The 12,375-nt window shown below is 37.5% G+C and overlaps 1 protein-coding gene across 1 annotated transcript in view; it reads right to left on the bottom strand.

Moving 5' to 3' along the window:
• WDR33 (WD repeat domain 33) overlaps positions 1 to 12,375 on the bottom strand; it is a 67,650-nt gene that overhangs the window by 49,326 nt on the left and 5,949 nt on the right. The window contains exon 2 of the mRNA XM_084212513.1: positions 1,840 to 2,063. Within this exon, the coding sequence (XP_084068639.1) occupies positions 1,840 to 2,043 (204 nt within the window). The 5' untranslated portion in view covers positions 2,044 to 2,063. The remainder of the gene's footprint in view (positions 1 to 1,839; positions 2,064 to 12,375) is intronic.

Raw genomic sequence — 12,375 nt, 5'->3', positions numbered from 1 at the left:
TGTCAAAGCTTTATATTTACACATGAAATGCACACAGCAGCACAAGCTACAAAAGGACCTTCTGCAGAGCCAGCATAAAGACAATGCCTTGAAAAGGCCAAAACTTAGAAGACCAAGGGATAACAACACCTTCAATTACTTAAATTTTGTGAGTTGCCAAATCAAACCTTTTCAAAAACACTTCTCATGAATTAAGAAGTAATTTACTTATTTTGGCTTTGTGCCAGAGACCCTACCAATTTGGATCTGTGCACATATTGCAAACAAGTTACAATTCTAGCTACAACATTCCCAGCATGCACCACTCAAGTTTGCTACAACTTCCTAAGCCAAGAGCAAAGGACACATTTTTTTGGTTAGTTATTTTTTTGTAGAACCACATGAAATTAATTCAGTAGTACTGAAGCCAGCAGATGGAGATCAGATTGGTTTTCTTCTTGTTACTCTTTTAATAAACAGAATTTTGAGGCGCTTATTCCTGCCACAGGAAAAAGTTCTTGGACTTCAAAAATGTTTTTTAGAATAGACACCTACTAATAGATTCTCTTTTAGGGCATTCCTAAGATGTAACAATGTGTTTAAAATGTTTGATGTTCAAACAGAAGATAATGGATAAAGCATTAGAAAAACATTCTAACTGTTAACACCTACAAGCCATAACCATGCACGGGCCATAGCAGATGGAATTAATTTCAGTTTTGGAACTAATTTTCATTTTTAATTTCACATTTTTGCAATGTTGCTCTTGCAGCTGTAACAATTGTCAGTATTTAGACTTCATTCTATTTCTTCCAGGGTAACGTCCAGTACCCATAGAGTAAGTCTTGGATGAGAAAACTGTATTTCTTAAGTAATGCTATCCCATCAGGTGAGCTAAATAAGCATTTTTACAGAAGCATTTCTTCAATGTTTTTCTGTTTCTTAACTGTACAGAAATGACTTTCAGAAGCCACACTGCAAGCTGAAGATCTATTTAGTAGAATGATGAGAAAACATTTCTAGTGCCCTGATTTTGGAGGGGAAGGGGTAATGGTTCATCTCCCATTTTGGGAAATTTCTATTTAAAAGCAAAAATAAGAACGACTACATTATTTATAATCAGTTTTTAATGAAAAGATATAGGAGTGTGCCCCTTGTTGACAGAGTGACAAAACTATCTTTTGTCCCCTAAAAAAGGATAGAAGCCCAGAAGTCTCTCCTTGATTAGGTCAAAAAGCCACCTCATAGGCCTAGGGGACTCCACCTCAAACTTAAGGATAGCCAATTGGACAGAAGCCAAAAAGCCCTGCCTAGACAATTTACTAGAAAAAGAAGAGAATTAAGAAACTAATCACTTTTGTAAAGTGTTTTACCAAGAGCAAGAACCTCTGGCACCTAGCTTGTTTTTCTGTTTGTTATTTTGCTTTTTATTAAACCGTTTTGTTTCCCACACTGCAACAGAAGCCATCCTGCTGATTTTTATGCCTCCAAGAGCAGCTGAGCCATCTTGAGCGTTTTACAAACCTCCAAGAGCTAGCTTAAGAAAGCTCATATAACAAAAAGCCAGAACATTACACAAGATATTCAACTGCACACCAACTTGGAATTTCAAGACAAAACGCAAAAGCTGTTACTTATACAAAATACACAACACATGCAGCTTTATTGCCAATGCTCAACATCCCCTTTTTATTCACAATACACCAATTTTACAAGCATTTGGAATTTCGGTTAAAAATGCAGCAGTAGCTCTCCCAGTACTCCAGACCGCTCTGCAGAAACCGAAAAGCACAATCGCAAATATCAGGAAGAAAAAAAAAATAAAAATTCTAAACAAAATGCAAAAATCCCTTTACTGACCTCCAAATATTTGATGACAGAAGGATTGTAGTCTATGGTCTTTCTGTTGACAGCTTTCCTCATGCGCTTGCCGTCGAAGGTGAGCTGCTGCATGGCCTGCTGCTGGGCGAAGTCGGGCCGCTTGTAGAAGAGCTGCCGCGGCGCCTGGTGCTGGAAGCGCGGCATGTGGAAGAAGCGCGGCGGGGAGCCGATCTCCGTGGCCATGGCTGCGTCCTGCTGGAAGGCTGCAGAGGCACAGCACTGCTTAGCACACAGGTGTAATATGTGTTAGAAAAGAATTCATGCTTAAGGAGAGAATGTATACTATGTGAAATACAAAGCCGTGTTTTGTGTCAGGTACATACAGGCAACGTGCGCATTTGTGATGGTAATATGTGTGGAAACCGACCATGGGACAGTTATAAAGATAAATTCTAATAATGACTGAGAAAAATAAAACATGGAAGAAGGCCTTTGAACCTATCCTTTGTTTGCAATTAACCTTGATAAGCCTTAAGTTGATGTAGAAGCATTTGAATTAAAGCTTTAAGAATGTTGCTTTTTACGGGAACTTTCTGCTTGTAGTTAAGCCTTAAAGAGTTTTGCATAATAACCTTCTGAAGTATAACTTTAGAATATTACTTGTAGTAAGGATCTTTTGAAACTATAGCTTTAGAATATATAGAAAGGAAACATGCAGCTTGAGAGAGGAAGATGGACATCAACTGAAGGACTAATAGCCCCGACCAAGGGAAGGTGGACATCACTGCTATGAGATGTATAGTCCTTGCAATCAAAAGGTGGACCCACATCAGTATTAAAAACAGTAAACATTTATTAATTATAAATTAACTTAGCTATTAAAAAAGTTTTCAAATGTTGACTCAACATCTTATTCTATGACCTCAAAATAAAATTATACTCCTTTCACACAACTTCTTGTAAATGGACCACAGATCCCATTCTACCTTTAGGTATATTTTCAGTTCTGTGACTGCAAAATAAATGAATCACACATTTCACAAGGTTTCATAAATATAACTAAGACTCACTGAGAATGTTAAGAAAATGTGAGGGACAGGGAGAAAAATTCTGAATATTGAAATTTTCTGACAGAGGGAAATGAGTGTAAAACCTCACTTCTCAGTCTAAGAAATCCTTAAGTGGTGAGATCATAGGAACTCCTTCAGAGCTGAAAACTACAATATACACAGTCTTTAAAGTGTACACTGACTTCAGACTCAGCACTGACCCATGCTGAACCAATGAAAGCTCCAACTTAATTTTGAACATGTTCTCCCCCACATCCTAAACTCATTTTGGAAAACATTTTAACCAAAAGAAACTAGCACTGCCATGAAGGGAATTCAAAACCACCTAGAAACTCTCCTTTGCACAAAGGGTTAAATGTTTACACAGAAGCAAAAAAGGAAATAGCGGACTTCTTTTTAAAAAAGACTACATAATCTGCCTGTAAATTCATGAATGTACCTTCCTACATAGTCAAAATACTTGCATCCTCAATTTGAAAGAGCTGAAAAGTTGTTTCACTGCCAATTTTAAAATTTTAACTTACTTTTTTTGATCCCAGTAGTTCAAAAACATTTCCTCTTTTAAGTAGCAAAATAAAGCTAAGATAGAAATGCTGGATATAAGAGACTGTTTAAAGCAGCAGAGAGTTTGATTTTTTTTTTAAGAGGTTCTTTCTAACCACTAGGAGCAGGCTGTCCTTTAAGTTTCAAGCAGTTTGCTGGCACAGAGCAGTGAACAGCTCTGCAAACTCAGGACCTACACTCCTTTTCCTACTAACAAATTGTGACAGCCAGCTCTGAAACAAGCAACCTCCAGCACCCAGCTCCTCACTACACAAACCACTCCTACACTAACTACACAACTACTCTCTGTTCAAGACAAACAAGTTCAAACTAAACCAGCACATTTCCAGGAGGGAAGTAAGGAAATTTAACACCTTTGGCAGGTGTAGCACCTTATTAGACCAGCTTGGTAACTGGAATAAAGGGGGAGAAGACAGAGAACAGCTTTCAAAAAACAAACCTTCATCTGATGGCTGGAAGGCTCATTTGCCTGCAAGTTGCCCCATTCCAGGCATCCAGGTGGTCTAAGCAGACCCCGGGTGTGTCTGATCATCTGCAAACACTCCCACTCCAGACCCCCACTGGAACACACAGCTAGGAAAACATTCTGGTGGACTGAAACAAGGTATCCAAACTTCCTCACACAGGAATTACTTCAAGACCCCCTAACACCATCTCAAATTCTCTTACTTGGTAGGAGGTACCAAACTTTTGTAAAGAAGGTTTCAAGTATCAAAGGTAAAATTTTTTTCTTGGGGTTTATATGGAGAAAGAGAAAGCGGCTTCTTCAAACAAGCAGAACAAGCTGGCATTAAACACACAAGCCCATTAACTCTTCTAAACATAGTTATTCAATAGTCAGAGGAAATAAACCAACAAAACCAACCAAACAATCAAAAAACCCCACAAAAAACAACAACACACCACAAAAAGCCCCAGAAACCCAGATGAAATTTCCAGTACTATTCTTTCTCAAGTCTGAAGTTGGACAGTCCCTTATACCAGTCAGTGCTCTAAACCAAAGAAAAAAAGATATTTTTTCAAAACCACACATCTATACTCTCTAATAGGCAATGCAAAAATAAATGTAAAGAACTGAGACCAAGAATGTGAACGAGGATCTATACTGGGGGGCTTCCAAAAAAAAAAAAAAAAAAATCAGCCATCATTTGCAAGAAAACATTACAGTCCAAAAATCCTGTTTTAGGGGAACACTGCAAAGCAGCAAGTTAATACTTTATTTTCATGTTGCAGGGAATAAAAATCTGCTAAAGAGATTTTCTGCATTACTATCATTGGTAAATACAGCATTAGGTGTGATAGGGGTCAATTTAGACTGCAATAGTTTCAGGTGAGTTCAGCCACTGTCTAGCTTAAATTAGCATAAAGAACCTTAAGGTGCAATCCATATCAGCAAAAAGTAGGACCAAAGCCACAAAAAGGTTAATTACACCTCCCCATGCCTACAGATCTTTCCACACTCATGATTCTGACAAAACAGTGACACCACAACTACAACAACATGATAAGGGACATGAGACAGGATCACAAAAATTAATTTCTATTCTGTTTCTTCAGCTTTTGAAATCACTGCCTCCTATCACAAAAAGCCTTCCACCTGCATTCACAAACTCTGAGAAAAACTATTGTTTATCCAGCTGCTTAGGACTATCTTCTTCTAATAATTGTTTCAAATATTCTGTTTTGTCCACATAATACCTTTATCACATCATGTGTGTATATGACCAGTATATAATCTATGAATAGATAAATAAAATATGTGTGCACATACACATACATTAGGGAATATACACCCACCAAGTGAAGCTTCCAAACAAAGCAGCTTTAGAAACAAATGGCTTTGGCACACAATTATCAAATGAAATCAAATTTTTTTCCAAAGACCCCTATTTGAGTCAGAAAAATACACCCATTGAATGGTTATCAGTATCCTGCTTGGTCATTTGTTGGGACAAACCAAAGCCTCTGCAGGCTCTCCTTAAGATGTTTTTTATCAACTACAATGTCAGAATTCAGCATGTCTATTAGTTAAAGCTCCTTTTGTATTGGCAGTGTGACCAGAAACAAGCAAACAAATCTAGAGGACACTGTGCAATCCAGTGTAGTAACATCTGATTTCCTATTTTCAGCAAAGCACCAAACTTCTATTTTAGAGTCCACCAAAAGGAGTTTAAATGGAAGAAATCACATTTTCCTTAATTCACAAAATTAGAAGCATCAACAAGATTTGTTTCCAACATTTGGCATTAAGTCACTTCTCATTTTATCATTTTATTGTTTCTGGACAGTAATGTTACCAACCAATTGCTTTTTCTTCTAATTCATTATACCCTTATCATAATGTGAACTCAGTTTATTTCTGTATTCCATTTTTCCATGCATCCTTATCAGTTTTCCACTTTCTGTCCCCATGAACAGCCCTTTCAAAGCCTCACACGTTTAGACATAAATGAATTTGGGGATACAGAGCCTACAGAGCAAGCCCCTTGTTCCTCCCTAGTGGTGCCATAAGGATGCCAAGCCTATTAATGACAATCAGAGAGATGCTACTGGAGAACAGAATTAAAAATGAAAAAAACTCCCAAAAATCTCACAGACAAACTCCAGAGCAGCATGGATTTGGGGAGTTTTTGTTCTTTAAAATGAGCAAAAAATCACATAGGGTATTAGTCAATTACAGAAAACAGTTACCACTGAATTAATGCACCCAAATAAGGCTACAAAGGTAATATTGGCATTTAACACAGAGCATTATTACTTTATCATCTTGCTTGGATATAGTTGTTCCTTTTATATAAAAATGAACCTTGAATTAAGTTTTGACAATTGACAGACTGTGACTTCAATCATGCAACCAAAGCATTTCACACGTAACTTCACTAAATCAAAACAAAACAAATTAGGCTACTCAAACCAAACTAAAACCACCAAACTAGTAAAGCTTGGAGAAAAAGAGCTATGGCTTATATTAAATACATCACTATTTATAGGTAGCTCAATTTGAAATGGCTACAGCAGCAAAGGAAAAGGAGTGCCACACATTTCCTGAGTGTACCTGTAGGACACTTCTTTAAATGTGTATTAGTTCTGCTATGAAGTACACACAGACTCTAAATCAAGCACTTTTCCAGTGTAACCAACAGTGAAAACTGAGAGGAGCTCCCTGCAATGCAACAGCTCACAGGAGTTCAAAACATGGTCTGGGACACGGGGTGAAAAACACAGGATTGGAGAAGAACCATCTCAGCTTCCTGAGGCCTAAGAATAAGGTAAGAACACCACAGTGCAAAGGCACCTCACCAAGGTTATTGCTCAATACATCTTTCTTTGATCAGCAAACTTTTACATCTACAATGTATAGATAACTACATTCCTTTTAAACATTAAGAAATCCTACTGTCAATAGTCATCTCTGAGAAAACATCTCTGCATTTTTTAATTTGTGTATTAAGAAATCTGTAAGTGCATCTGAATAAGCACACCTGTTCAGAAAAACAATCATATAAAATACAATTTAATGCTATTCCTTTCCCTCTTTTGCAGAGTATGAACATTTAATGTCTGCATTCCAAAAGATCTCCCTTTCTTTTCTCCTTTGGGAGAATGTGCATTTCTGCTCTAGACACCAGCAGTGGATCCTTCCATGGCTTCCCTTTCCTAAGGAAACCTCTTTCTTGGCCTCCTCATCCACCCTCTTTCCTTTCCAGGGAATCCTACCTCTTCCCAGTGCAAAAGAATTACATGAAAAGATATCTTCCAGACATAAATTTGCAAACTTTTGCCATCTTCAGCAACCGTGTTTTAGAAAACAAAATATTAAAAAAAAGAAGTAAACATGCATATATCCCCCCCCCCCCCACCTTTTCTTCACTGCACACAAACAGAGCCAGCCATCCTGATTAAAGATTGAGAAGAGTGGCACACAGGTCATTAAATCATAAAATTTCTAGGCAGAGGGCTGCATAGGAAAAAAAAAAAAAAAAAAAAAAAAAAGATTCTTCCCTTTTCCAGACCATTTAAATAAACTGTCTTCCAATTATTTTAAACTAAATGAGATAGACCCAAAATAATTTCTCTCTTAAACAGAAAATGAACCTGAGCAAAAGGTTTGTTTTCAGTCAGAGTTTCTACATCTCCCTTGCTTCACTCACCGATCGGAATGGAGCAAGAGAGTTGCAGATATGCTAAAAACCTGCAAAAGTATCAGAAAATCACATTACCAAAGCCACTGTAAAGCCAGCACTAGCAGCAGCAAGCTTCTACCACATTTTCCAGAACATACCCTTGAAATCTGCCACAACTAATTTGCATGTCTGTCAATGAATTAATCTCTCACAGCAGATGAGATTTGGGTTTTGCTCCATTCAGATGCCATCAATTTCAAAAGAAAAGATTAATCTTACATTTCCTTCACTGCACATAAGGTAAATCCACTCAGAAAACACTGACAAAAACATGAAAAAAACCCCCACTATGCCAAACTGCAGATGGAGTGAAAACAGACTAATCTAACCAATTCCCCAAATTGCTTTGTGCTTCAATTTCCTACTGCATTGGAAAAACACTTAATCAGATTCACAAAACCAGATTACCCAATGTCTAAGAATTCTGCATCTTTCTGAGACAAAACAAATCAAAAATCTCAAGTAATTTTGACTACTTTTCTTACTATATGTAGGTTGTATTTTTATTTCAGAGCAGATGTGAGACAGATTAAGCTGTTTCATTAGAATATAATGGTATCTTCCCCACTGATTATAAGAGAGAATTGGTGGATTAAGCAGGATTATAAAATTAGTTTAAAAACTAGATTCAATAATGGAAGTATAAAGTTGCTCAACCTTTTAGTCAAAAGCAGACCCGTACCAGTAAAAAAAACCACTCTGTAAGGTTCTTGACCTCTGAATATTTTAAAATATTATTCCCATTTTTGAATTATGTAAAGGCACTGCAGCGTGCATTTTTGTGCACTTTTATATGCATATCTCAAAAGATTTTCTACAAGGCATGCAGATGTGAGCACAGAAAGTTTAAACTTAAAACCAAAACCATTCTTACAATTTCAGACTCCTTAATTATCTACAGGTGCTGGAGGTCCCTAATACAGCAAATCAACAAACTCAAGGCAGAAATACTGCCCTGTGTTATACAACACTGCTATTATGCAACATCCCTATTCTCTGCAGCAAGTACTTTTTCCCTGGCCTCTACTGCTCTGCTCCCAACACACATCTGCAACCATTCTCTATTGTATTTATTCTATTTGTGAAGCAAACTTTCCTAGAAATGGGGTTTAAATTCTGACCATCCAAATCAAGGGAAAGAATTTAGCAGCTTTCCCCATTCCAGTCATTGTGTTCCAACAGAAAATGTAAAAAATAAAATAAAAATCTCATTTTTCAGTAAAATTGCAGAAATATACCTCAATTAATAATTGTTTAAGTCACAATAAACTACTCTGCCCAAAAGGCTCACAGATCTGTTATCTGGAAATACTCCAAAGCTTTTTGTTTTATGCACAGTCCAAAATCTCCTATGCTGGCGTGACCAAAACCCTAAAATGCAGCAGCACTTTTTTCCCCTTTAACTTCAGTTCTGTACCTTCAAAATGCCCAGATTCACCACAAAGCTCAAACCTTTGGATTCTCAACAGAACCTGAATATATTCACACACTGTACAGAGTGTAAAATGACAGAACACACAACATGGCAAAATGGGATGATGTTGATGCAGTTTTGGATATAAAGGGTTTATTCCCTGCAGGAAAAGGAGTGCTGATATTTAATTGACAAAAAGGGCCTACACCTTTAAGTTTCAAATAAAAACACACAATGCTCAAGAACTTCTGAAACAGCAGAGCAAATTCACAGCAAATGGAGCCACCTAAAATCCCAAGGAAGATCACCTTCAAACAGCCAGTCTGGAGCTCTCTGTTACAGAGAGAAAAGCTTCAACAGCTGAGCCTGCTTAGCTGCATGTAAGTTACACACACTTTAACACCTTCTTTAAACACTTCCTTCAAATTCTGCATTTCTAGTACTCAACAAATACCTCATCATCAAGCCACAAATGTTCCTTATTTTATGCTCAAGCTGAACTCTTGACTCATTCCAGAGCAGACATATTTACAGGCGATCATGTGCTTACATACATTATAAAAAACCCTCAAAATACTTCATTTCACAGGACTCAGACAGCTCCTGCTTTACCTCTCTGGCTACAGTACAGAAAACTGCTTTCATGAGTGCAACAGCCTGTGAGGTGCCTTTCTGCACCTCACAGATGCAACTTCTGTGAGCTGAAGTTTCTTGAGCTGTACTTCAAAACATGGAAGCAACCACAGATTGCACCTCAGCTAGAAGACAGGATTTGGTTTGCTGCCATGATTTTACTGTTACCAATTGGATACCTTGGTTTTACTTTACAGTTTATTCACAATATTTTTTTTTAATAGAACATTTTTCCTCCCCCTAAACTTCCCAAATACCCCTTTATTTCAACTGCTGCTTAGTATTTATCAAGAGGTGCATAATAACCTAAAGTGTCTTTTCTCGTGAGTCCCTATGATAACAGCAATTCATCTTACCTAGCTGAAGAGTCACAGCTTGGTTTCCATGCTGAAGTGATTACTGATGCTGCCTTACCTTGGAGCTGCTACTTTGTCAGGAAACAAAACTTTAGGACTGATGTTTAAAACATATAAACATGCCATAACAGATACTAAAAAAACCTGACTTATGAAAAGTAGTTTAAAAGAAAAAGAAAAAGAAAAAAGCCTGTCGTCCTTGCTAATCCTAAATATCAAGACACTCTTCAGCTGGTTATAATATCAAAACTTAGTGAACAAAAAAGCCACAGCAGAATCTGTGTGGATGCTCCTCCCAGTTTCATTCAATGAGCAGCTGCCCTTCCTTGGAGAGGAGAACGTTCTGTTTCCTATTTACTGCCCGAAGCTCTCTGGGTTTTTCTGTGAGCAGCCAGTCATTCTGCAGCTCCTACAAACCCAGGAGGCTCTGCCTGCCCACAGAGAGCTCTGCAGGTCTCCCTGCTCATTTCCAGGTGTTCCTGGTGAGCCATTCCTCAAATCCCCCTTGACTCAAGTACTACTGTTAGGTACATAATGGATGGACAGGGACAGACAAGAGGAGGAGAAAGAGTGACAACAAATTCTCCAAAAAAAAAAAATCTTCAGAGGACTTCATTATCAGCAGAAGGGAAAAGGACTACAAGTACTATGACAGTTTGTAGGGCAAAACTTAAGTAGGAAACACAGCAAATTGTCTTTGCTTCAGGCACAACCACCTGAAATTCTGATTATTAAGAAAAGAAAGTTCATATCATCTAGCAACAGTTTCCTCCTTCTCATTCACACTATGGAACACAAACATACATTTTAATATACAAAACACAGTTGAGTATCTGAGACCCAAAGAGTTGCAAATTCAATGCTGACAAGACACCTAAACCTTTTTAGTAAAACTTGGCAATTATAAGAGTAGTAACATGTTACAAAGATTTACATTTCACAACCTTCATCTGTTAAATGATTACCAAACATACCCAGAACTCTTGCAACATTTGCTTTTGCATAGAAGAGAAGCTGCAAATGCCAAGAGAATTTAGGGAATCTTTACTTCATGACCCCAGGAATGCTCACTCCCTGCCCCCTTTAATGTTACTCAGGCCCATCTTCTGACAAAACAATGCTGTTTGCTATTCCAGTTTCTGAGCCAAATAAAGGCAAAAGAGTGTCTCAATTTTCTATAATTACACAATTGAAGTCTGGAAGGGGCAGCAGGGGGCAGGACGATAGTGCTATCATGTGGAATCATGTGAAAAAGTGCGCCTTCATATGCTGAGAAGTGTAAGAAGGTTAAAAAAAACCCAAAAAAACAATTAAAAGCAGTATTTTCCAGCAGTTAACAACTGAATTTCAAAGATCCTTTTTACACTTCCCCAACCAAAAAGAGATTTTATACCTCAGTAGAAACTCCACGATAAAAGAACTTTTTATTTCGCTGCATATTTTAATGCTAAAATCCATTTATCACTGATGTCCACACCCCAACCTGCATCCAGAGGTGGAGACTGCACCAGAGCCTTCATCTTCTGGGCACCTCAAGGTTATTTACACACCTCATGAATTCATGTAAGAAAAGAAGAGACTTAACAACCCTATATCCACACTGCAGAATAAATGGCCTGTAACATACTGCCCTACAATGTTTTCTTCACAATATCCAAGAAGATTTCTTAAAGGGATTTTTTATTCTCTTTTCATAAAAAGATGTAGCAGATGCACACATACTTATCCAAGACAGAAATTTGTTATCTGCCCCAACAGCAGGGTAGCTAAATTAGCAACTATGTTTATAGCAAAATATGCAAATGAATACCTATAGTTGTTATGACTAGACTTAGCTGAAGAAGAGACATCGTTAAGCAAAAGTAATGGAATTGCAGCAAACAATTCAAACATTATTGGATCACACAATGCTGCTACACAAGGCTGATGAACCCTGCTAATTATCAATGCTACCCATTTTTATCTTATTGCTGAAGCCAAGGAGTTAAATCAAACAAAAAAACCCCAACAAATCTAATTGAACACCTGATAAATTAAGGGAACAGTCAAAGAAAACAGCACTTCTCAAACTATTTTGATCAAATAAAGTTCTGACTGCAGATTATTTATGTGAAGATCTCCAGAACAGTGAATCTGCTTCAGTTAAGATATGAAAGTCCAGCACATGTGCAAACTTTTTTTTTTTTTGGCCACAGTATGGTGTGGAAGATTAATGCATAACCCCTGTTTGCTGGTGGCTAGGCTAGGAACTGTTCAATCCCATGAGGAACAAACTCACAATAGGAAAAAATAAACAGTGCTGTTTATTGTAGTTTTAAGCTCCCAGTGTAAAAAAATTATAGATATCACTTGAG

The sequence above is a fragment of the Fringilla coelebs genome (genome assembly GCF_963513975.1).
Source record: "Fringilla coelebs genome assembly, chromosome: 10".
NCBI lineage: Eukaryota > Metazoa > Chordata > Aves > Passeriformes > Fringillidae > Fringilla > Fringilla coelebs.
The sequence above is the reverse complement of the archived record's forward strand: the minus strand, read 5'-3'. Positions and strand labels throughout refer to the sequence as shown.